Source organism: Bremia lactucae, linkage group LG9 (genome assembly GCF_004359215.1).
Source record: "Bremia lactucae strain SF5 linkage group LG9, whole genome shotgun sequence".
Lineage (NCBI taxonomy): Eukaryota > Oomycota > Peronosporomycetes > Peronosporales > Peronosporaceae > Bremia > Bremia lactucae.
Window position 1 is genome coordinate 3,299,025 of NC_090618.1, and position 24,923 is coordinate 3,323,947.

At 46.0% G+C, this 24,923-nt stretch overlaps 11 protein-coding genes across 11 annotated transcripts; 7 read left to right on the plus strand and 4 right to left on the minus strand.

Annotated features, from left to right (window-relative positions):
* The first annotated feature begins 1,634 nt into the window (after positions 1 to 1,634).
* Positions 1,635 to 4,911, plus strand: CCR75_004912 (uncharacterized protein). Its single transcript, XM_067962998.1, has 6 exons — positions 1,635 to 1,908; positions 1,980 to 2,186; positions 2,276 to 2,751; positions 2,821 to 2,884; positions 2,951 to 3,039; positions 3,119 to 4,911. The coding sequence occupies exons 1-6, from the start codon at positions 1,852 to 1,854 to the stop codon at positions 3,240 to 3,242; spliced, it is 1,017 nt and encodes a 338-aa protein (XP_067818561.1). The 5' UTR covers positions 1,635 to 1,851; the 3' UTR covers positions 3,243 to 4,911.
* On the minus strand, positions 3,446 to 4,945 carry CCR75_004913 (uncharacterized protein; the record flags this gene model as incomplete). Its single annotated transcript, XM_067962999.1, has 1 exon — positions 3,446 to 4,945. One exon carries the CDS (start codon positions 4,943 to 4,945, stop codon positions 3,446 to 3,448), a length of 1,500 nt encoding a protein of 499 aa, XP_067818560.1.
* A 1,290-nt stretch (positions 4,946 to 6,235) lies between these two features.
* On the plus strand, positions 6,236 to 8,364 carry CCR75_004914 (uncharacterized protein; the record flags this gene model as incomplete). The annotated part of the gene is made up of 2 exons (XM_067963000.1): positions 6,236 to 7,121; positions 7,397 to 8,364. The coding sequence occupies 2 exons, from the start codon at positions 6,236 to 6,238 to the stop codon at positions 8,362 to 8,364; spliced, it is 1,854 nt and encodes a 617-aa protein (XP_067818555.1).
* Positions 8,365 to 8,661: 297 nt separating this feature from the next.
* On the plus strand, positions 8,662 to 9,084 carry CCR75_004915 (uncharacterized protein; the record flags this gene model as incomplete). The annotated part of the gene is made up of 1 exon (XM_067963001.1): positions 8,662 to 9,084. One exon carries the CDS (start codon positions 8,662 to 8,664, stop codon positions 9,082 to 9,084), a length of 423 nt encoding a protein of 140 aa, XP_067818554.1.
* Positions 9,085 to 9,929: 845 nt separating this feature from the next.
* On the plus strand, positions 9,930 to 11,453 carry CCR75_004916 (uncharacterized protein; the record flags this gene model as incomplete). Its single annotated transcript, XM_067963002.1, has 1 exon — positions 9,930 to 11,453. One exon carries the CDS (start codon positions 9,930 to 9,932, stop codon positions 11,451 to 11,453), a length of 1,524 nt encoding a protein of 507 aa, XP_067818557.1.
* A 685-nt stretch (positions 11,454 to 12,138) lies between these two features.
* Positions 12,139 to 13,086, plus strand: CCR75_004917 (uncharacterized protein; the record flags this gene model as incomplete). The annotated part of the gene is made up of 1 exon (XM_067963003.1): positions 12,139 to 13,086. One exon carries the CDS (start codon positions 12,139 to 12,141, stop codon positions 13,084 to 13,086), a length of 948 nt encoding a protein of 315 aa, XP_067818556.1.
* A 3,881-nt stretch (positions 13,087 to 16,967) lies between these two features.
* On the plus strand, positions 16,968 to 17,894 carry CCR75_004918 (uncharacterized protein; the record flags this gene model as incomplete). Its single annotated transcript, XM_067963004.1, has 1 exon — positions 16,968 to 17,894. The coding sequence occupies one exon, from the start codon at positions 16,968 to 16,970 to the stop codon at positions 17,892 to 17,894; it is 927 nt and encodes a 308-aa protein (XP_067818553.1).
* Positions 17,895 to 18,470: 576 nt separating this feature from the next.
* On the plus strand, positions 18,471 to 18,854 carry CCR75_004919 (uncharacterized protein; the record flags this gene model as incomplete). The annotated part of the gene is made up of 1 exon (XM_067963005.1): positions 18,471 to 18,854. The coding sequence occupies one exon, from the start codon at positions 18,471 to 18,473 to the stop codon at positions 18,852 to 18,854; it is 384 nt and encodes a 127-aa protein (XP_067818552.1).
* A 294-nt stretch (positions 18,855 to 19,148) lies between these two features.
* On the minus strand, positions 19,149 to 19,385 carry CCR75_004920 (uncharacterized protein; the record flags this gene model as incomplete). The annotated part of the gene is made up of 1 exon (XM_067963006.1): positions 19,149 to 19,385. The coding sequence occupies one exon, from the start codon at positions 19,383 to 19,385 to the stop codon at positions 19,149 to 19,151; it is 237 nt and encodes a 78-aa protein (XP_067818163.1).
* A 681-nt stretch (positions 19,386 to 20,066) lies between these two features.
* Positions 20,067 to 21,521, minus strand: CCR75_004921 (uncharacterized protein; the record flags this gene model as incomplete). Its single annotated transcript, XM_067963007.1, has 1 exon — positions 20,067 to 21,521. The coding sequence occupies one exon, from the start codon at positions 21,519 to 21,521 to the stop codon at positions 20,067 to 20,069; it is 1,455 nt and encodes a 484-aa protein (XP_067818164.1).
* Positions 21,522 to 21,606: 85 nt separating this feature from the next.
* On the minus strand, positions 21,607 to 23,070 carry CCR75_004922 (uncharacterized protein; the record flags this gene model as incomplete). Its single annotated transcript, XM_067963008.1, has 1 exon — positions 21,607 to 23,070. One exon carries the CDS (start codon positions 23,068 to 23,070, stop codon positions 21,829 to 21,831), a length of 1,242 nt encoding a protein of 413 aa, XP_067818165.1. The 3' UTR covers positions 21,607 to 21,828.
* Positions 23,071 to 24,923: the final 1,853 nt, after the last annotated feature.

The following is a 24,923-nucleotide window of genomic DNA, read 5'->3' on the forward strand; positions in this document are numbered from 1 at the left end:
GTTTGGATGGGCAATAATGCCGCATCATCACTCCTCATGAGCTCGTTGTCCGCATCACTACTATGAGGTGACGGCAACGGTGTCGACTCATTGTAGTCGACAATGAGCGACGGATCAACATCCTCACTGTTAAAGTGGGATGGATCCTTTAGCCCTGTTAACGCGACAGCCGCAGTGGCTGTCTGCGTTCCGACTAAGGCATTAGACGCAGCCGGCGAATTAACGCGGCGCGTGCGCTTAGTGCGAGGTTGTGTGGGCGTCTTCGCAGACGACCCACCAACGTGGCCCCTTTTAGGTGGCATCTTGGGCGCCGTGTATAGAAACACGTGCGCGAGAGTGATCGAGTGAACTAGCGGCGCGTAAAGCTGCTCGCAGTTCCTCTCTCTACTCTGTCGAATTTAAAAATGTAAATTCGTTCTTAAAGAGGGGGATGGTGTAACGGGCTAGAGTTGCCCTAATGTTACACAGTCCCCATTAAGTACATTTGGTACTTAAGGGGATGGTCAATTACTAAATAATAGTAATTAGACCCAACACTCGGGTGTGGTGCACATTTGTGACCAACCCTTGTGGATGTGATGCACATGGGTGCATTCACATCATGGATGACGCCCAACGTCATCCATGATGACGGCTAGCGTCATCCATGATGACGGCTAGCGTCATCAGTTACGCGAGGTATCTACAAAGATACGCTCGCAATACATATTAAATGATATCTATAGAGATAACATTTTAATTGGTAAAAATTGGTATTTGTATTTAATTCTATTAAATATAAATCAGTCTGAAAATTACTACCTACTTGGTAAGTGCGCACGAGGAGACGGATTACCGCTCCCGTGACGTCACTTCACCAGAGTTCTTAGTGTGTTGGGTGAGGTCGCTTGCGCGCCCACCACAACTACCTCACTGCACGCAAGAGAAGCAGGTGCAAACCGCTTCCTCGCTGTGCTAGGGTGTGTGCTTAAGTAGAGCGTGGCCGCATTACGACGTGCCCGCCTACATTAGGGGTCACCGAGATACCTGTGCTGGGCTGCATCGTAGGCACACATGGTTTACGAGCAGACTCATGCAATGTAAAGTCTGTAAAGAAATGGCCAATACCACGTCACGTGAAGCATCTGCGCCAATTCCTCATTCGTCTAAAGAGACCGATGGTGACGCCGACCGTGAGTCGAAAATTAATCCGGTGCGGATGGCAGGGAAGTCGAATAATTCTACTCGAAAAACTCCTTTCGCCGTAATATGGACTCGGAGAGCGGGGAGGACACGAGTCTGTCAACACCATCTTCTCCAAAATGGCAAGCCGATGATTAGCCTTTCGTAACCCTGGCAAATTATTAATAAAGATAACAATTTTGTACTACTTTATTTATTTCCTTTTAGAGCAAAATAATATTTATTTTTCCTTAATAGGAACAATTTTATTTAACGGACTCCCCGTTGCATTAATATCGCATATTAGAATTTATTTAAACCCTTCTTATGTCAAATTTATATAATTAAAATAAATATTCGTGCAAGACTCCCGCCAAAAGTAGTGAATTTAAGGGTCGACGACAAAGCGCTTTTCTTAATTTAAAGACTTCAGTCCACAGACCTATGTTTAAAAACGTTTGAAAAAGGCCTCCTTCTATCACCACAAACAGATTATCTTTAATTGCAGTAATTCTCGTGATCCTGGGAGAGCCAATTTCGTAATGTCTCGTTTCTATATTCTTCAAGAAAAAAGGCCTTTTAATAGGTTACATGTATCGTTACGGTACCGAACGGGTGACAGTAGTAACCCAATCGTAGCACCTAGTTACCCAAGTCATCACTGCTCCAGGACGACAGCCACGCGACAGGATGGACGTCCAATACCAGGAAGAAGAACAGGAATTGGGCCTTGAAACTCATGAAATGGTACAGAATAACATCATCTAGTAGATGCAAAGCGCAAGAAGAACGAGACTCATGTGATTTTCATGCAATAGCAAGGTCCGCGACTCGTAAATATCCTCGAGCAGGCAGGCATTAACGCCTCGGACGTTAATAAGCTAAAAGAAGCTGGTATGCACACGGTCGATGCGGTAGCAATGGCCACGAAGAAGCATCTTGTAGGCATAAAGGGCATAAGCGAAGTCAAAGCTGACAAGATGCTTAAAGCGGCTCGTGAGATGGTCAACGTAGGTTTTACAACGGTGGGACAATAGCCTCTTTATGCCTGAAAAAAACAAAGGCAATAACCAATGCTGCAGTGCTCATTGTATCATATAATCCACTTGAATAGGCTGCCGATGTGCTCGAGAGCCGACGCGATTTAATCACGCTCTCTACTGGGTCAAACGCCGTGGATGAGTTGCTAAAAGGTGGTGTCGAAACAGGTTCTATTACGGAAATTTTTGGAGAATTTCGGACAGGGAAGACGCAATTGTGCCATCAACTCTGTGTAACATGCCAGCTTCCCGTCGATCGTGGCGGTGGCGAAGGCAAGGCGCTGTTTATTGACACGGAAGGCACCTTTCGTCCGCAGAGGCTTCAAGCGATTGCCGAAAGGTACGGATTGGATGGAGCTAGCGTGCTTGACAACGTCGCCTTCGCTCGTGCGTATAATTCCGAGCATCAAGTCCAGTTATTGAGTCAAGCTTCGGCGATGATGGCCGAGTCACGCTTTGCTCTCGTGATTGTTGATAGCGCTACTGCGTTGTTTCGAACGGATTATACAGGTCGTGGAGAATTGGCAGCTCGACAACAGGAACTCGCCAAGTAGGATGCCAATTGACTTTTATGGCATGCATGAGAAAGATTGATCGCTCATTTGGTTTCTTGTGATAGATTTCTTCGCGCACTGACAAAAATGGCGGACGAGTTTGGGGTGGCTGTCGTCATTACAAATCAGGTATGTAACATCGAGTGGAGAGAGGGCAAAAGAACGGTTAGGACACTGTGTTGTTTAAATGGATAGATGACCGCGAATCCGGATTCGGGTATGTTTGCAAAGGACCCGCTTCAGCCCATTGGAGGCAATATTATGGCCCATGCTTCGTGCACCAGGTCTGGTAGTTGTATTCGCAAGCAGGCTTTTTGTGGAGCACGTTTAGAATCTAATTAGTATTGCTACTTCATGTTGCAGACTTCGACTTCGAAAAGGACGAGGAGAGAATCGCGTCATGAAAGTCGTGGATTCCCCCATTCTTCCAGAATCCGAAGCCATTTACTCCATCACGGAGCAAGGCATTCAAGATGAACTTAATTAGGGACACGGGTAGCTTGTATTTCACACACTGCCAAACAATTTTAAACAACACCATGGATCATCGCTGTTTGTTCTCTATCATCGGATTCAGACGCTACTTCTCTTTATGAATCGAACAAAAGGTGGCATCATTCGCATCAAGTTGCCAGGGACTATAACGTCGACTCAAGCACTCGTGCTTCTAGACGGCCAATGATTCAAAGCCTACGCTTTCTTTCCGTAAAACAATCCCCACTTCTGGTCGCCGTCCCCGCAACGCACGATCTTGGCCTCCCAGCCATCAACAATGTACTCAAAGTCCGACACGCTCGTCTCGGCGACAAATTGATCTTTTTGCGCCAACGTCCGTGCGAGTTCGTCCTTTAATATTGCTACAAACTGCTCTGTACGATCTTCAGCCACTACTGACTTGAAACCGACTGCTTCGAGTGTTTTGCCATATTGAGACGGCGACAAGAGATGATACCCACGACTTTGAACGTACGCTGTAAAGCGATCCGTTGGCTCTTGTTCTCCTCGACAGTAGTCAGAAATAAGTACACGCCCTCGTGGTTTTAACCAGCGGAAAAACTTGGCAAACAATGTTTGCTTCTCTTTAATGTGTAGAAGCGTGTCACGAGAGTAAATGACATCAAACGATTCAGCTGGAAACTCTTTCTTTGTCGCGTCACAAATTTCAAACTCGACGTCGATGTTGGACTCACTCATGGAAGTCTCGAGGGCTCGATGAACCATATTCGTTGAAAGATCAATGCCAACAACCGAGACACTGAATTCACGTGCCATGTAGAAGTCTCCTCCTCCAATTCCACAGCCCACATCCAGAACTCGCTCACCTGGCTGGAGATGAAGTTTTTGTACAAACTCCGTCGTCGTCGTCTGTCCACCCGTACTAATGTAGCCGTGTCCAAAGATCTTTTCATACCGCGTAATGCTCTCGTTGGAATACTGTTGTTCATCGAGAAACTTTTGAAACGTAGTTACTTGTTTATTGTGTTTTGCCACTTTTTCTTTGATGGCTTTGGAATAGCGAAAAAACACTTGTCCATTGTTTTTCTTGATCTTGCGATAGACAGCAACGCTGCCGGAAGACTCGAGATTAAAGTACTCCATGGTTCCGTTTGCCTCGTTTGAAATGACTGAACCAAATGCTCCAATATAGAAAGAAGGATGACGGTATTGAGTCGGATTCGTGCTACGCTCGACATCTCCCGATTGCCGAAAACATGATTCTCGGAAAAAAAGTTGGCCGCCAGGACGTAACCATTTGATGGCTTTCTGGGCAAATTGGTGGACTTCGTCGTCACTCAGATACATAAAGAGCCAGTTGCTAAAGATCACATCCAACGAGTTGGATTCAGCTTCGAGAGTTACGACGTCCTTGTGGAGAAAAGTGACGTTAGCCATGTGGCTATTCGTGGCCAAATTGGCCTTATGGAAATCCTCAATGAATTCCACGGCCGTGACAGTCTTGGCTTTTGCGCCAATGATGGACGTGAAGCGGCCAATGCCAGCAGCTAGTTCGAGTACGTCCTTGTGATCCATGGAAGGCGCATGCGCCATGATCTCGGGCATTTCAAGTTCATGGAGAATCTGGGCGTTCGAGTCCAGCATCATGGTCTTAATGTCCGCGCTAGAACTGTGCTCGACCCAATACGACTTCATTTCTTTGCGAGTCGTCTCTCGAGAACTATTCATTGCCATGGTGGAAAAGGATCTTGTGCAGTCGTGATGAATATTTGCGAATGATTTATCACGGATGAGGTTTGGCGTGTTGAGGTGGTTGCTCAATCGAGGTGCTTCAGACGGATTGAGGATTTACCATGTACTACCTTTCGATTCCGATTAGAGGTCGCTCTTGATGTAGCAACTGCGTGTTTAGATCCGTAGGAAAATAGCGACGAGCTAGACTGCATACTTAAATAATGATGCGACGCTTTGCTGTTTGCTAATGCCTTTTCTCTACACCCCCACGTACCGAAGCACTGATGTCGTCATCTGCTCTTTAGTTCGTTTGCAGTGTCGAAATACTCACTGTTGCGGCTTCGGTACTCTTGTTTTAATCTTTATCAAGGAGCTCTCCTCCGCTCTCACTAAGTATAGGCTTCTGCTTCCTACTTACATGCTGATAGACACTTTATCGCAACGAAATGACCAAGCGATGCAAGATGGTTACTCTGCGACTTCGTGCAAAGAAAACGAGTAACGGCAGTCTATTCTTTTCTACCGTATGACAATCTCACCTTTAGTCGACCTCATCAATGCGCGCACTAGCTCCTCCTTGACACGGTACGATCTTTGGCCAATACTGACCTTCTTCTAGTAATTTTATATATCGGGACGGTACGACTAGCATTGGAAGCTTTCTAGTTAATAGACGTGAAAATAGTCCGAGATGATGCGCGAGCTCGAGGCTTTACCAGCATACACAACTAAGCAAACAAAATTTGTTTATTCATAATGTGCCGGAGCGTGTCAAATGATCCCGCCGGGAATCTTAAGTATTAACTGCTAAACATATTAACGGCAAGGCTTACATAAGTATCGACCACCAACTCGGATCGTCGACAAACTATCTACATCTCTACTCTCTAAGCGCTCATTATGTGTTGATACTTTGACTTTGACGAGGTTAACATCCAAGTATACGCAAGTTGACATCCTCTATGAAAACTTAACTATTCTACTGGTAACTGATCATAACATGCATTGGCAATTAGCCCCTACTATCCTTTTTAGCATTGACAATGAGCGTATTTATCCTTCCACAGCACTAAGAAGGGCATCAGTGCTCATTATCTAGCACAATAGTTTCAATGACATCAAGATCCATATATGCAAAAGCCAATTAAATAAGTCGGAGAAGATTTTATTATATTCAGATGGATTTCAACGAAAATTGATGGATTTTAACGGTTCCCAAAATGTTTTATACATCCAGCTTGATTTACCAACATTAACAATCGCACGAGACCTCGAAGCTCCGGCTTCCATATGGTACCCAATTATGGCATCGGGGTCGTAGCCCACTCCAGTATGACCCAAAGAGATGATGGGAAGCGTCGACAGCGGCAATTGCAGCTTCGTCTAGGTTTCTTTGCCGTATTGCTAACCACTGTCGTCTCGCTCCTTTTCCTGTTGCCGGTACGGAGGTACATGGAGATCACTAGCGCGTGGGCAGATGAACACGTCGTTCTCGGGACGCTAGGGTTCATCTTGGTCTTCTGGGTCGCCGTACCGCTCTGCTTGCCAGCTACAGCTTTAGAGATGATGGTTGGCTCCCTATTTGGCGTTCCTATCGCTGTTGTCGTGATCACGATCGGCAAGACGGGGGGGTCTACACTCGCGTTTCTGCTTGGCCGGTGCATGGGCAAGGAATTGATAGGCACGTACCTTAGCACGAATTATCCAGCGTTTCGAGCATTTTCCGAGATCCTAAACAGCCCCAGCTGGAAGCCCGTGCTGCTGTTTCAGCTCTCCAGTATTCCAAATCTAGTCAAGGTTTACAGTCTTGCCGTAACCCACGTCTCGATCTCTCGCTTTGCAGTGTCCTCAGCAATTGGGACGCTCCCGCACGCTGTGTTGTGGGCGTCTGTTGGCGAACAAGCGACTGATATTGCAGCAATCATTACGGGGGAGACCAAAGTCTCGACGAGTCGAATGGTGGTGGTCGTCACAGGTCTTGCACTGACTACGCTGGCCATCACGTTTCTTGTCGTATACACGAAGCGGCAGCTCGAGGTGCTTCAGAAACGAGAAGGCCGCAGTAGTAGAGAGGAAGGGCATTTGATTGCTGTAGAAATTGATGGTGCTACTATAAAGAAGAGCACGACGCCGAATGCGCGTTTACCGACACTTACAGACTTCGTCTGGACTTCAGGTGCTCGTGTTAAAAATTGACAAACTGATGCTTTGATTATATGAGTAGAAAGAATTGGCGAGCAACTTTTTGGTGCTATGTCAAACTTTGATTGAGGGGTCAGTTTTTGGTGATGTCGTTTACGGTGTGTCGTGCATTTGGGTATAAATCTTAAAATTTAGAAGGCAAGTTTGCCAATAAGTGACTTGTATTTTAATTGTCATTGCGTATGAACCATGTTTGACTAAAACGTTTTAATCGAAAGTAGTGTACATAATCATCATTTCGTATTGCAGAGACAACCCAAGATAGCCACATCGCACAAGCTAAAAACTCACCCATTTCATTTTTACCGTACTCCAAACCGAATCGTATCTGTTCAGATTATTCTTTATTTCGAATCTGTCGAGCCACACGAGGTAGCTGGTCGATGCATACGTCAAATACCTTGAAACGATGGCTAAAGGCGGCGGTATGGATGACGCTACTAGGCGGAATAGCTTACATATTTATAAAGATTGTGCCTATGAAGCTTTTCATCGCCAACAGCATGACGTGGATTCAGACTAACCCGACCATAGGAGCCATGGTGTTACCGCTCGTTCTGACCCTGGCTGTCCTACTTTGTATTCCATCACCGGGCGTTGAGATCCTTGCGGGTTCAATGTTTGGTCTTGTGGCCGGCACGCTGCTCTGTGTACTTGGCAAGACCATTGGCCAGATGATTGCGTTCCTTACAGCCAAGCACTTTGGTAAAGACCGAATCAGCGAATTTTTGAAGACCAATTTCCCCACTTTTGCGACATTAGCGACGGTGTTGCAGAGCTCCAGCTGGAAGTTACTACTTTTGATACAAGTAGCCAATGTGCCTCACCTCGTTAAATGCTGTGGATTGGCGATCGCTGATATCTCAGCTTATCGATTCGCGGCGTCCTCGGCGATGGGTGGACTCCCGTATGCCATTTTGTGGTCGTATATCGGAGTTTATGGCAACAACCTCGTTACTGCTGATTTGAGTGGGACGTCATTTCGGCACCACATGGTCCTTGGAGTCGGTGGTACCATATTAACTGTGCTAAGTATATGGTGGCTTGTGGTCTACACCAAGCAGCAGCTGCACAAGGAATTGCAACGTGTCCAGAACGTTCTCTACGCCAAAGACACTTTAATTACTATCTCGACGCTAGAAAATCGTATCGCAGGTGCGCAGAATGGCGTATTGCGTCCCGAAACGCTCACTACTACTCGCACTGCCGTTTGCTAGCGACTTGACCAGTCTATGAATGTATAACTCCAGAAGTAGTAGTTTCACCAGATCAAACATTCAGTGCAGATTATAGGAGAATGCCAAATATCCCATAAATTAAAATTATACAGATTAAATCTCGTTTTTTATCCGATGACCTCAAAAATTAAACAGGTAAGGGCAGGGGTAGGTCCGGCGTTGTTGGGCTTTCCGAACAACTTCTGATCCTAGAGGATTGAATTGTGACCGACACATTGACAAGTACGGATCAATTAAGTACGAACGTCAACATAGGTGCAAGGGACGTTAACTCGCATGGACTTCGATGCCACGATCGAGAGGCTAAACGCACTCAAGCTGCAAGAACGCGGCTCGAATCTCAACCGGAATCAGCATTCGGCGCAGCTTCAGCACGAGGTACGGCGACTCCAGGAGGAGAGTGAGCGTCGTGTGCAGAACCAAGAGCGGCAGCTACAGCGTTGGCAGCAAGAGATGCGGCAGCTGCAGACGCGGCTCGAGGCCACCGAGCACCAGAATAAGCTTCTGAAGGCTGCACTAGGCGAAGTTGACACATATCGGCACCAAACTGAGACCCAACAGGTCGTGATCGAACAGCTGCAGACGCAGGTCAAGCAACTGCGCATTACGAACTACAGACTGCAGTGCGTGGTACAGCAAAACGAGCCTCGAGGAGGCCAAGGATTTTTTTTACCACCTCCACCACCCGATATCTTTTAAAAACGAGGGCATTGCTGCTGTTTAAGTAGAATCGACACTGCTATCGTGCATTGCTAGCTCGTGCAGTGCTGTATATGTGTTCAATAAAGTACGCTTGACTATTGATGAAGAATGCATGTAACACTTAAAAACTGCGGTGTAAGAAACTCTCATCTTGTACAAATTAATTACTAAATATTTACATCTATATAGCACAGCATCAGCGATTGTAAAATATTGCGTCCTTGGTACATACGACGGTTGAGGCTTATGCTCAGGGGAGCTAATCATGTATTATTTCTTTTTACCTTAAGAAGCTGTTCGTCAAAAAGAATAAGATCTCACACTCAATCAACGAGAAGTATTGACGGAAGGTTCGCAGACACTATATTATAGAGGTAGCTTTCTTTTTAAAATTGTCTCTTGCAATTCTAGTAATGCCTTGGCCGTCGATCGGTTATTTAGAATATGATATTAAATACCATTTTAATGAATTTATAGGTTAGCAGATGATTGCTTCAAGATATTTTAAGAAATAGATATAAGGGCACAATTATTGCAAGTGCGAAAGGAAAGCTCCTCGTGTGAGTCTATGGCTCAAACATTTTACATTATTTTTTCAAGTTCAAAGCCTCACAAAAGCTTCACATTATTTTGACAAATTGCACCAATTTTTTTCCGCTTACTTTTGAAACATTATTTCCAATCCTATAAAAATCTTCACAGTTGATCGCCAAAATCTGAAAATGCCAACCTCTGCTGCACAAATATATATTAATGATGACAGGCCGAAAAGATTGCCACGCCTCCTTGTCCCTATTTCGACGTCGAAGTCGTTGGACAAGGCTTCGTACCTTGATTTCGAAATGACCGAAATCAAGTGGACGCCAGTGCGCTACATTGCCTACGGCGTAGGACACGTTCTCAATGATATGTGCGCGTCCACGTGGTTTTCCTATCTGCTCGTGTTCTTGTTACACGCTGTTCGGATGTCCCCCGCAGACTCTGCGATCGTAATGTTCTGTGGCCAGCTCGCCGACGGCTTTGCCACGCCATTGGTGGGGGTCTATTCCGACAAATCGCCGGCTTTGCTGTGGCTTGGCTTGGGTCGTCGCAAAACGTGGCTAGCGATTGGTTCGTTGCTCGTCATTCTCTGCTTTTTCTTGGTCTTTGGTGCCTGTGCTCCGCGCTGGTTCTCCACGTCTCCCAGCCGAATGGTCATGCTCATTTACTACAGCACAGCTGCCAGTATCTTTAACATTGGGTGGGCTACGGTCCAAGTGTCCCATATGGCGATGGTTCCTGAATTGTCCGACAATGATAACATTCGCTGCGTTCTCAATAGTACGCGCTATGGCTTCACAATCTTGTCCAATGTGATGGTCTTCTGTGTCTTTCTAGGACTATTACGAGTCGTGCATCCGCTGGGAGTTCCCGATGCTGAAAAATTCACACTCTTGGCTTACACTTCAATAATTATTGGTGGCATGTGTACAATATCTTTTTTATTGGGAACTCCTGAAAATATTAAAAAGGAATCGAGAACCACAGTTGCCATTGAGTTGCTTAAAAGCCCCGTAATTACAGATCTTGGAAAATCTGGAGCTAACTTTGATGGGGAATTGCCAGTGGAAGGGGTGAAATCACTTGAGCCATCGGGGCTCATGACATGGAGCTGCTGGTTTAAAAGAGGCATGTTTTACGAGGTCGGACTGGCTTACATGTGCACGAGACTCGTAGTGAACGTTACACAGGTGTTTATCTCTTTCTATCTCATCGTGACTTTGGAAATGTCAGCCACGTCCATTGCTATCATACCGCTGCTAGTCTACGTTTCTGGATTTATGGCAACGTTTTTCTTGCGATATCTTAATGAATCTTTTGGACGCACGGGGTCGTTTGCATTGGGAACGGGACTCGTTGCTGGGGCTCTTGCTCTTTCGTACTTTTTAACTCCAGAGTCAGCGACATGGATCTACCCGTTTTCAGTCGCGTTGGGGATGGGTAACTCTATTATTATGGTTACGTCGGTGTGTTTAACGGGGGATCTCGTCGGTAATAACATTGAAAGTGGAGCCTTTGTGTTTGGTGCAATGAGTTTTACAGACAAGATCTCGAACGGCGTGGCCATTCTCGTTATTCAAAATATGCGTCAACATCTTCAAAATGCGCCTGACGAAGATGGCGAGTTTTTGCGACAAGTGTACTGCATTTTGCCTTCTTTTGCTGCATTTGTGGGACTTGGCACAGTCATGTTTATGAAATACTGCAGCGGGTCGAGTAATCGAAGGCAACTTGATGGCAAGTGTGTGTCGAATAGCACAAATGAAGAAGTTGAGACTTTACTTGTGAGCAACAAGGCCGAGCCAAACGAATATGGATCGGTCTAGCTGAATGCAGGACATGAATAATTTAGCAGACTTGTGTACGAATAAGCGCTGAAGCTGGCGATGTGCAGCTTCTCGGAATATGCAGGTCACGGATTTACTGATCATCGAACATAGTATCCAAAAATTATTGCAATGTATTAGTTACCTTGGCTGTGCGATAACACCAGAAATATCGAATAGAATTTAGAGCAGAATTACTAGCTTTTAGGCCTTTATTAATACATCAGTTTGAATACTGTATTGTGGGCAAGCAAAATCGTCAATTATGTCGTATAGATGTATCTGAGACTCACTTTAACAATTTCACGCAATTAGTGCGCAACTATGAAGGAAGCATCTACGTGCAATGAGACGATGTCATTATATTAATTATTTTACAGATCCGAAAAGCTCCGCGTATTGTGAAAGCAATACGAAGCTTGTGTTGCCTTGCACATCGAATTGTAAGAATGGTAGTAGGTAACAGCATACTTAACTGAATTCGGGCATTAGATCTTTCACTACTTAAAAAGATTATTTAATTTAATTGAGATAAATCTTCGCGCATTGTGGCATTTTTGTGAAAAGCTTTTCATGAAACTATAAACGAATGGATTGGGTGGGTATGAACGGGACAGACCCAAAATAGCGCTTTTGATCGACAAAACGTTTATCCAGTGACGCAATCGAAATCTTCCTCGTGTCAATGGATTCATTGCTAACACTAGTGGACGGCGATTACCGTGTGCTACTTGGCATCGCACTTGTGGCCGGTACGACGATCTTTATGTTTTTAAAACGAATGAAGCCGCGCGAATTGGTGCATGTGACACTGCAAGCTCCCTCAACACCGGGAGACTCACCCCCGACCGTGCATCTGGCGCTGGTGGAAAAGCAGACGCTTTCACACGACACGCGTCAATTCCGCTTTGCTTTACCGTCGGAACAACATGTTTTGGGGCTTCCTGTCGGTCAGCACATTTCTCTACGATACCTCGACGACGAAGGCAAGCTGGTTATGCGCTCGTATACCCCTGTTAGCTCGGACGATACGAAAGGCTACGTAGACTTGGTAATTAAAGTTTACTTTAAAAATGTACATCCCAAATTTCCAGACGGTGGAAAGATGAGTCAGCATCTTGAGAGCTTATCCATTGGAGATACGATTGAAGTCTCTGGCCCCAAGGGCAAACTCACGTACATGGGCAAAGGCGAAATTCACATTAAGCATCGTGTGCGTGACGTGGTGCCTGAGATCCGTAAAGCAGCCAAGATTGGCATGATTGCGGGTGGTACCGGTATCACTCCTATGCTGCAAGTAGTGCGTCGGGCACTGCAGGACCCCGAGGACAAGACGGAGTTTTACCTGCTCTTTGCCAACCAGACTGAAGCGGATATTCTGTGTCGCGATGAAATCGAAGCCATGGCTGCCAATCATGGTAACGTTAAGATCTGGTACACGGTGGACAAGGCGTCGGATGGCTGGCAGTACTCGACTGGTTTCGTATCGGCTGACATGATTAAACAGCACCTGCCTCCTGCATCGTCGGACGTCCAGATTTTCATGTGCGGGCCACCGCCAATGCTCAAGTTTGCAGTCCTTCCGGCGCTCGAGGAGCTGGGCTTTCAACCACACCAGCACTTCAGTTTTTAAGGAGGACATTTAGCATGAACAACGTGCTTAAAGTACATGTGGGCGTTAAAGCAAATGTTAACAAATTTGCATGTGTCTAATTGGATAGTACCCGGCGTTTTTTACATGAAGATTCCGTTCTGTTGTTGCGATGCTTTCAGTATTTGTTTTTCTTTGGTTGAATACACTCGTCCAATTATGCGAACGACATAATGCTTTCTTAGCGATGGACCGGTGGCCAAATATCTTCGTCAAAATTCAACATCTTTTTCCGTAAGCCCTTCCGTCAGGGAACGCAACTCGCTGGTTGTGCGATTGACCGATAAAAACATTAGCATCCAACTGCCATTTTATCTGCAAGGTGCTTCACGCCAGCCTTTGCACCAATCAGCTCCTTGGAAAACCACGTGTGCCTTTTCAAAAACGTCAATAGTACTGCGATGCTCCGAGCTCACTGTAGTCGTGCCGCTTTGCAGCTAAAGCTTATTTGATAACTGTCAGCTACTTGTCAACTTGTTCAGTCATTATTTGGTCACTTCACGAACTGCCCGTAAGCTTTTCAAATGCTTTGGATTCATTCGATTTTTAATTCTTTACAGCCTCGTCTGTGCGATTCTTAAGAATTCGAATCTTGCGCATCTCTGGTGCTTCCTTTAAGCAAAATCTCCATGACTTCAACGCGACGATTTTATTTGAATCTTCAAGCAACATTTATTTGTGACTGCATAAGATGCCTCAAAACTCGCGATTATATTTCCGAGCTTTCTTTATCGAAAGCACTGCCGACGCAATCTCATCTGCGTTGTAAAGTAGCAATAATTCAACTATCGGCAGCGACACCTAAACTTTGCAAGATGCTACTTTTTTGCTATAATTTTCAGCGTTCCATTCTTGCGCATAAATTCCAACTATCAAGTGTCTCATGTAACTTTTGTTCATTTGCGTACTCCATTTTAAAAATAACATCGCAACATCCTCACCTTCTCATAAAAAAAACTAAATTGCATTCGTCGAAATATGCTCCATACGCCGTCGTGCGTTCCCTTGAAATGTCTGCATGGTAGTTAGTGTCACGTGTTTTACAGACTATTCACCACGCTGGACTCAACGACTTATTACCAAAACTCATTGCTCTGTGCATGGAATATATGAATACCAGAACGCAGAACTCGCGGTTCAACTCTATCAGATATAATATGCAAAAATCACGATATAAAAATAAATTGATCGCATACATATAATCGAATCCTACGAGATTCAACGCACAACAATCACGCCTCGTTTAATTAAGTGCAACGCAAGCGCTTGAGCTCGGGCAATAGTTCTGAATTTAAAGTCGTCAGCCGCTTCAAGTTGCAGCATAATAAATTATTGCAACAAACCTCTTAAACCATCGATATGATTTTGAGATAATGAACATCCATAAACAGATAAGGACTGTAATGCCTTCAAAGCTGCACATAGCAAAACACATCGATAAGATCGTGATTATCTCGCCTTTCAAATTAAGAGCTATCTTACGCGATAAATATCGCAGTGACTCGGCCGAGATTCCCGTATTAGACAAATTTAAGCACCGTAGGTTAGTCAAAGATCGGAGATAGTATAGCGACTTGGCTCGAATATTTCTACATGAAAGTGCCAGCAAGACGGATAAGTAGCGCTCTTAAAGCCGGGCTAACAACTTCGAGAAACGAGACAGTGTTTAGTACCTGTTTTGGCTCAAGTTCAAAGTCGTCAAAGACGTCAATTTCGAAATATAACCCACTCCACGATCACTAATGTTGCCTCCGCATATCGTCAACTCTTGAAGTTTACTCAGCAAAATTAAGTGTATGAGTCCATTGTCCGTGATACTACATGAGTCACCAATGCAGTTCAGATCGAGCAAATTTTACACATGCATCATGCTTACTTTGCACCAAACAAGTCCAATCGTTCTAGCTGTGAAAGAAATGAAATGTGTGCCAGTGCTAGATCGGTTATCCCTAACGTATCCAATCGAAGAATGCGCAGCTCTTTAAGCTTTTCTAGGCCTGCTGCCCCGCCATCGCCAATCTCAGTGTTCGAAATATTTAGTGCTTCCAACCTGCTGGCACTGCTGCATATCTTCACAAGGGCAGAGTCAGTCAAAGCGGTCTCTTCCAGCTCAAGGCGTTGTAAGCATGTAAGGCGGCTGATCAATTCTAAGCCTCTGTAAATATCCATATCAACACAAGTTAGCAAATTTGGCGACAACCGCGTGCATTATCAATATCGACCTCGTTTTAATGTGACACTTGCATAGCTCCAGCTCTTGTAAGTTGGTTAGACTTTGTAAAATAGTGACGTCTGACTCAGCAAATGCAGTATGACCAAGTAGAAGAAATTGAAGGTGGGTCCATTCGTGCGGAACGGAATGAATCTTGCGACAGTATCGAGCGTCAAAATACATTAAACTTGTCAGCTGAGCAAGTGCTCTTATGCCATCATCCGAAATGGCTTGACAGCCACGAATCACCAATTTTTCCAAGCGCTTCACTCGTCCAATTGACTGCATAGCACGCTCACTACGCCATCAAATTCATTATAATAAGCGGTCACTTTACCAGATCCCTAAAAGATAAATCCTCGTATCACCTTAACCGACAATAAGCCACATCTAATTCCCGTAACTTCGGAAAGGAGTCTGCAAATGATTCAAAGGCTTTATCCGTTATGTGTTGACACCGTCCTAGATGCAATTTCTCCAATTGAGTCAACTGCAGCAAAGAATTGACGCCTACATCTGTCACTTTGCAACAACCAACCTGTAAATATCATTCCACGATTATTAATCGGCTCAAAAGCAAAGCACAGGTCATTACTCAATTACTTACCAACTGAAGAGACTTCAAGTGATCAAGATCATGTAGTATCTTCAAGTCCGTATCATCCACATTTATGCACCCAGACAAATCTAGTGCTGTCAATTTGGTCGACAGCTTCAGCGTTTCAACCACCATATTCGACAGCTGCGTACATCCTCGAAACGAAGCAGTTATTAGCTCAGGTAGCTGGCATACTTGTGCGTTCTTCGATCCTAATTGCTTCAAATGGATACATCCCGAGACGTCAATACTTTTCACACTACGCTGCGTTGTTTCTGGTATGTTATTAAACCACGATTTTACCACATCTTGATGGCCTGACGTTTTCCATTCCATCAGTAAAAATGGAACAAGAGTCTGAAATTGCGGCTTATCCAGCACCGCGTGCTGGCGTAGCCACTGCAGTGCGTTAGCGGCCACTTCGGACGGCAGAAACGAAGGTTGTAGAACATCGTGATCTATTGTTAGCAATTTCGCGCAGAGGCTGCGTACGGTGAGTTCTCGTAAAGAAAGAGGAACAAATCTTCCGCTTGAAGTCTTGCGCCAATGCTCCCCTACATATGGCGCAGGAGGCCTCGAGTTTGGTCCGTATTGCGAATCGGGCTGACTCTTGATGCGGCTGTTTTTGCAATTTTTGCTACTGTGGTTCATTTCGGCCTTAAGCTTGAACGTAAATGGGAATGAGATGTAGTTTGCTAGGGATTGACGCACGGAAGAGGACGTGGATCGCGGAGAAGAAGTCGAGGAGGAGACCGAACCAGACACGGCCGTGAGCGGTGCGGTAACGTAAAGATGCTCGAGACTTGGCCGCATCGAAGATGCAGGCGGTAAAGACAGCAGTGGGTCGTCCAGGCGCTGGCAGTGGCAGCACGAAGCGCCCATTGCGGATTTGGGAGCGCGGAGTTCAACCAGCACTTCAACAAGGACAGTCACGTTTATCGAATATGACAGGTATGCCACCTTAACGGGATCCGCACCCACTAACGCAATCAAATGTCGCAGTCTGTCGTTTCATGTTAATGCGATTGAAGTCAATTATTTTTCTGCTTCGGCATGGAGTCTCCAGCTACACCGTCGCTGCGAGTGGCAACGCCATTTGGCTATGGATTGCTCCACAACATTGATGAGCCACAGATTGCATCACCTGAAGATGAGAGCCCTGAGGCGCGTCAGAGTTTCGCACACGTTGAGTTCCCGTGGGGATATGTTTACGTCCATAAAGACCTCGTGGCGGTCGTGCCGCACTTTACGCTTTATGCGCTTGCCAACACGAAACGTGTTAAATTCACGTTGCCTTTTGATTTACAATGTTTGGGTCAAGAGATGGTGAATGCCGTGCGAAGCCAGCTAAAGCTCGGCCCCGATATTGCCGTGTCACTTGTGCAGACGGACAGTGTGAGGCAGCACGAGATTCAGCCGCACCGTACGCTAGGAGAGTGCACAATTGGGGCTGGGCCTGAACACCCAGTGCTAGTGTTGCAGACACGCGTTGTTCAATTTGACAAGAAGAAGTGTTCGACTTATATAAAGCTTCAGGATGATAACTCGCGTGCAGTTCAAGTGGCTGAAGGCTGTGGCTCCGTGCTTGGAAATTGTGACGTAAATTGTGGCGTCAAATACTGGGAAGTGGAATTGATAAGTGCAAGATTTGGGGAAGGAATGTTTGTCGGTGTGGCAGCACCGGATTTGGCCCTTGATAATAGTGTCGTTGGTAGCGGCGTATGCTGGGGTATTATATGCGCTACTGGACACAAATTTCATGAAACGATTGAGTGCTATGCGGATCCTCTTAAGGATGGAGATATTGTCGGTGTGCTGCTGGATAAGGAATTGGGCCGACTAAGCTTTTTCGTGAATGGCCGAAATCTCGGCGTCGCCTTCCGCGGGATTCAGGCTAGGAATTTATGCCCTATGTTTTCTTTGACGTTTGTTGGACAACAGATTAAGCTGCGGCCGACGGCATTACCGCCAATGCCGTGAACAACATAATAGTAGTATTAAGGCATTGTGAGCAATGTCTAACAAAATATAAATTATAACCCTTTGCAATTATAATTGCAAATGCCAACGCATTTCCATTATGGAAACTCGAAGATTCACGAAAGGTTTTTCCTAGCACTCGTTATGGATGGTTGTATATACTTGAATCGAAAATTTGCTTTTTCCTAGCAGGTTACCTTTTTAGTGTCGACTGTAGATAAATTTAGCCAGATCCTTTGTTAAATCAAGCACGGAAGAACACGCGATCAAGTCGTAAGTTTGATATGTATGGGCTTCGACGGAAAAACAAGGTAATTTCGCATCCAGATAGTCACAGGGGCCGGACCACCATTTGGTGGTCCGGCCCCTGTGACTATCCACCAAATGGACATGCACTTATTAAGGAATTTTGTGTTTACTATAAAGCAAAAATATGCACAGCTATGCTTTTCTATAATCGAGTGCATTTGTGACAATTCAAGTGAAACGCTATAAATACTCAAGTCCGAGCTGGAAGCAAACAACCCGTGACAATTTTTGTCTGCCACACGACCTTAGATAGCATACATAAAGCAAATGAGCGTGCGCTTGCAAGTGCTTGGAGGCTACCGCCGTCTGTTGCGGGCGAGTCGTCAGGCATTCCGCGGTGACACCTACGCGTTACAGCAGGCTCGTAAGACACTCCGCGAAAATTTTCTACTCAGCAGTCATGTGAGCGACAAGGATCAGTTGTTTGAGCTAATAAAGGGCATCGAAGAAGCCGAGGGCATGCTGCTACACCACATTGTGCAGGGCCGCGCAAAGCATACGGAGGCCAATAATGCGCAGCGATTTGAGGTTAAGCTTACGGATCCTCAGCGTCAAGCTATGCGAAAGGATGAGGAAATCACGCCGCTTACAGAGAGTTCGGCAAGTGAACCTCTTGTCATGAATTCGGGCAATACGTGCCAGCGGCCGTAGGCGGATGGTTTTGGTGCACTTCCAGAGGCATGCCTTCAGGCTTTTATACCATAAAAATTGTTGCTGAATAGACGACGAGACATAAAAGTATTTAGAAGACATTGTGGACATATCGCGGCATGCACAGCTTCTTGCACACCGTAGTAGTCGCGCGATTCGCTCCCTCGACTCATTTTTGAACGATCAAGTGCTTTATTCACATCATATAAACTACTTAGAGGTGGCTCGCGCCTAATATACTTGCCTTGTGGCATTCGCTCTAGTGTCTTTGTCGCATCCTAATGACCAGCTAACTCAGTCAATTTTCATCGTCGTCAAGCTGCGTCGGGCCATGTACGTGTCGAACAAATACTTTCCATTAAGCATGTCCACGAGAACGCGAGCCTTCGACCGTTGCTTCTTGTTCTTGCTTCCAACTTCATCCTCGTCTTCTGTAAGAGCCGAGATCTCCTGATCCGTCATGGCCTGTGAGAGGCCAATCATCGCGACCAGCAGCGATAGAAGCAATAGAATATAACGCAGCGGGCACATAGTAGGCTATTTGAAGACTGCGCAAATTCGGAATAGTCAGTTATCCCCCTTTCATGTGAATGCTGTTCAGCACAGTAGATATTTGTGTTTACTAATCCTTTGTAAGCTTTTACGGTGGCGATCGGGTTGCAACTGTCCATTCTATCTCACATATGATATTCAGAGCAAGTTCTAAACAAGAATTGCTATAACATTCAATACACGCGCCTTAAATACATCACAGCTACTTTCTGTTTCACCTCAAAGTAAATCTTAAAAACACGGAACTGAGAAAAGAATGTCCATGCCTACTTTACTGTCCAAATGATCACGTGTGTCGCCGCAAGAGCAGGCATCTTTTACAGTAATACTGTGTAAATGTAAATTCCGCCGTCTTTAATGTAAATTCCGCGGTCTTTACCAAATTTAATCAAAAATCCTGCTGCGCTTCTACGCACGCGCACCAGATACCCTTCAAAATTAATGATACTTTAATAATTACACTGACAAGCAGAAATTCAATCGGGCGCACGGTAGCAGCTGCGACGCTTTAATTCTCCCCCACATCAGTGATGACATCAGTCTAGCAACTTTTTGTCGAGGACTCAAGTAGAAAATTATCTGATCTCCGAGAAAGTTACTATCACATAATCTCCTAGTCGCTTATACGTAGCATTAATTTCTACAAGAAAAATGCTGGATTCATGACCTCTGATACATTAATATTCCTTCCTTGTAGAGAGCCTTTGCGAGTTCCGTTTGGTCATGGGGGTCCTCGTGGGGCATATCGCCCACGCGGAAATAGTTGGGATAGCTCTTTAGGATATATTCAATGCTTTCAGCATCATCTAATTCAAACTCGAGGGGAGCGATTGGAACTTCATGGTGCATGCGAGAGTTTTCACGACAGTGATAAAGCACCGCCTTGCCATCCTCAATCACAAGACGAGCAACACCATGTCGGATCAGCTGGAGCTGCGTATTCACGGTAATTTTCTGAAGCGGACTACCGTCGCTTGTACAATTCTCTTCGTCATCCTCTAGAGCTGGAGGCAGGCGGTCCATGAGAAAGTTTTTAGCCATTTGGTCGGACGCCGCGTCAAGCATTCCCATAGCATTACCAAGTACCATTTTAAGCGCATTTTTGAGCTTGTCAGCAAACGCTTGTCTATCCGAGTCGCCTTGACGATCCGAGTGCATCACACCCATGTATTCCAAGTAATCACGAGGCAGTGACCGTCTGAGGTCTACGTTCGTATTAATGGCACTGGCTAATGCCTGGGGTAGCAGCACTTCGAGGAAATTGCCCATGGAGTTCTGCTGACCCGTTGAGACAGTCAAGTGGAGGGAGTGCTTCTCCGTGTGTGCCCGTGCCTCATGAATAAAGCCACGGGGAAAGTATAACAAGTCCCCTTCTTCCAAGTCGACCTCGAGTGTGGGTTTGCTTAATTCGTCTGGCGTGAAATTTCCACTCGGATACCGCGGCAAAGTGTGGCTGTCGTTAGAGGGTTGGTAGATTTTCCAGTGCTTAGACCCTTCTGTTTGCAACAAAAACGCCTCGATATCATCAAAATGAGGAGCAAATCCTTGAGTACCTTGTGGGGTCAAGTACGAATTGGCACCAGCCATGCAACCCCATTCGTCTTCTAACGTCGTTAAGAGCTTCCACACATTGTCCGAGAACTTTTGAGGACACAGGAGACGAACGGAGCAACCTTCGTCAAAGTGTTTCCACACCTGCTTAGCGGTAGCTGTTCCCGCGGGGTTGAGTGTATGGCGGGTGCCATCTACGTACTTTGTCACGTCTAGATCGGTGCCGTACTCGAGCGTATGGGTCTTTAGGATGCGGTCGACTTCGTCCTTGCTGAACCAGCCGTCATAATAGCTAGCATAGTTACGTTTAATAACCAGTGGTCGCTGTTCCCAATACTTCGAATAGAACTCCTCGGGGGTTACGGGATACAGTAGCCACGTGAATAGCATTCGAGCTTTCGTGGCACTGTGGATGTCGGTACGTGATAAGAACTCAAGCGCATTTTGGACATCATTGGGTGAAATGTCCTGTTGAACTACGAGTGGCACGGGCGGAGAGGAAGCGACTCGACGCTTTTTAGTGGATGGTGCGGAGGTCGGAGGCTTCGCTGTATTCATCGCCATCGCTTTGAACTTCTAAGAGTTACCATTTTAGGATGATTTATGGATGTAGCTATCGCTTTGGACAGGTAGAGAGAGCTGAATGACAAAAATAATGTGGTTTTTATCCCAAGTGACAATTAAACGTTTTTGAAATAATCATTGTTTTTATTCCGTCAATATTTCGTCAGAATGTAAGAAGTACGCGGTATTCTCAATTTCATTCATGAGTTCCTGCAGCCAATCTCGTTAAAACAAAGCAACATTTACCTCTTCCAAGGCGTTTGTTCATTCCAGATAACGTTACACTACCAGTGCAATCAAAGCTACTTCAATTCTTGGACTTCTTTCCCCGCTTCTGAGACATAGCTGTCGATTTCGAACTCATCTTCATCGCGCCAGGGCCATTCAATGGAGTTTTCAAACTCTGATGAATGCCCGCCGTCTTCTTCGGTACTTTGAGCTTCGTATTGGAGCTGCGCTTGCGAGCTCCACAGCACAAGCCACACGTGAGCACGCACAGTGTCGTAGTAAGCACCCACCATACAAGACGAAGCGCCAGGCGAACCTGGAACATAACTACCGGAACAGCCAAGACGATCAAAACGCCATCGATAATCTTTCGAGCGTGTTGTGCCACGTGTTCATTTTGCTCCAGGAGCGCAATTGCCTCCAAACGTGCGCGTTTCGCGTGACGAAGCGCTTTTTGAGAGTAAACGATAACCATGTCTTTAGCCTTGGCACCTTCAGTTTGCAATAGAGGCAAGTACTTCTCAGTATGCGGGTGCACGGCCTCGTGCACGTTTGCCAATACTGGATCGAACGTCGCTGCTAAGTTTTCTGCATAAAAACTGCTCGTTGTATCCCACGCCGTGGTCTTAGCGGTTTTAATCTGGCCTTGGACAAAGTCGAGTGTGTCTGATTGCTCATGAAGCTTCTGCTGAGCAATACCAGCAGCGTCTTCCGCAAGCACAAGCGCCTCATCGTAGTACGACGACAGCAGCGACGCTAACGAGAGATCCACGGGCGTGGAATCACTTAGATCCTTCAGAAGCGCCTTGTTTTTCTTGTCCATGCTTTGAATGGTTTTCTCCAGCTGTGCAATCTTTTTGGCCTGTCTGGCCTTTTCAGCCACCGCCGCCTTCAATTCGGTACTCGCAGTAGAAGATGCAGCTTGTTCCGTTGCAAGATCCATTTTCAGCTTTGTTACTTGATTGTCAAGAGTCGCAGCACGCTTGGTTTCGGTGCTGAGCTTATTCAACGCGCTATTGAGCTCCAACGTGAAGCCCTGCTTTTCACTAGCTACGTTCTTTTTCAGCTCATGAATCTCCTTTTGAAGCTCTGACACGTCTACTTCATGATTAGGAGCTTTATCTTCCAGCTGAGCCTTCGCTGTTTCCAACTGAAGCTGCAGCGCAGCATTGGATTCTTGCAATTCCGCAATCTTTGACTCGAAGGAAGCTACAGCTGACGGTGCCAGACATGTCAGATTGTCTTGGGATTTTGCTTTGCCTTTAGCAAGCACAGACACAACCAGTGACACAGCAAAGAGCGCCCAACAAGCAACACGCATGGTGTCCGAACGGTCTTAGGGGATGCACTCGGATTTAAGGATAAAAAAGAATATATCGAATGGATAAGATTATGCGGGGACCCAAAAATTACCAAATTGGACTCATTTAATATCCAAATTATGTATTTTTGCCACGGTGTGACCCTGTTGGCGGGCGCTAATTAAAGCTGCCACGCTGTAACAGGGCACTGCCGACTTGTACTGCTTCAGTACAAGTCCACTTCGCACTGCCTCAGTGCGAGTGGTGTCTCACGTCACTTCACGTACACTAGTACGTGCAGAGGAAGTCTTCTCTTTAAAACACTTGCTTTAAGAAGAGTTAATTATAAACTGTATTAATATAATTAAGTTTTTCTGTTCTATCTACTTAATACAAACTTAACTATAAACTAATACAAAACATGCAATAAGAGCGCGCTTACATTATAATTATGGCGTCTTTAAATCATGGAGGGCTCAGGGAAAATCGCTTGGGCGTATTTCCCTGATCCCGGTCGTGTTGCGTTCAAATGAAACGCCCGGCCAATACGAGGCGGAATTCTGCGCCGCCTTCATCCGCGTTCCGATGTGATGAAACAGCGGTCGCAGAGAATTTATTTCGCCCGTTTGCGTGTGAAAGAAATCATGGGTGGTACTGTACCCCCTGTTTCTTCTCACCACGCTGCTTCTGCTAGTCCATTTGAGACTAGCGAAGTGGCCTCAGCTAGTGCTCCTCTTCATAGGCAGCAACCAAGCCGGGCACATCAATACGTAGAGTATCGATCGGTTCACTAGAGTCAAAACTCTTCGGGTAACCTTTCCATTGGACGAGGATCTGGTACCCTTGCGTTACGGAGCGGTGGGCAAGCAACCTTCCAGCAAGGAAGCGTTGATTCCCACCCGCATCCATCAGTGCAGGTGGCGCCCGATAGGAGCGGCGATCTTGCCCACCTACTCGCGGCTGCCTTACCTTCGTCCGTTCAGTCTCAGGCGTTGAACGCTGCTGAACGACGTATTGCGGACTTCGAGAGTCAAGTCTCACGACTGACCTCGGATCTCGTTGATGTCCGAGCGAAGGCTCGTCAGGGTTATGAACGCTTGAAGCCTCACTTGGAACTCTTTGGAAGGATAATGCTGAGGGATTTGCGTTACTCTCGTGATGTTGCTCGCTCTCCAAGTCCTGTTCGTGGAGGGAGGAATCGGTCTGATAGCTTTTCGCTTCACCGTCCCCCTCACCCGAGCGACGCTCGACTCACAGTCGGCGTCACCATCGGTCTCCTTAGCCAGATGGGGGTATGTGACCTCATTTGGGTCTATACCGTTTCAGATGACCCACGTAAGATACGGGGTGCGTCTTCATATACGGGGAAGGGTGAGCCTATTATTTAGGTCTCCAACCTCTTCTACCACCGTAAAGGGCCCAATGAAACGCGGCAACAACTTCGTAGTACCTCCAGGTAGTACAGAAATTGCATTTTTAGGTAGGGTAGCAGTACTTAATAGTACTTTTTCACCCACTCTAAAGCGTTCATTATTTTTGCGACCATTTCGGTCCGCATATTCTTTTTGCTTGTCCTGTGCGCTTGCCATTGCGTCACGGACTTTACGTGTGATGGCTAATCGCTCATCCACAAAGCGTTGAGCCTCGCTCACGCTTTAAGCATCAAACTTGCCTATGACACCGCCGAGAGGTCGATCATAGGACGTAGTTTTATTGACCACTGCTAAACTGGCAGGGTCACTAGGGCAAGTTTCTGTCGTTGAGATGATACCCTCGCGGGTCATCGTCATATTGACGAAACTATGACCCTCTGTGGATCTCGGTCCGATACTATGAACTCGGACATCGCGTGTAGTCGGTAAACATGATCCAA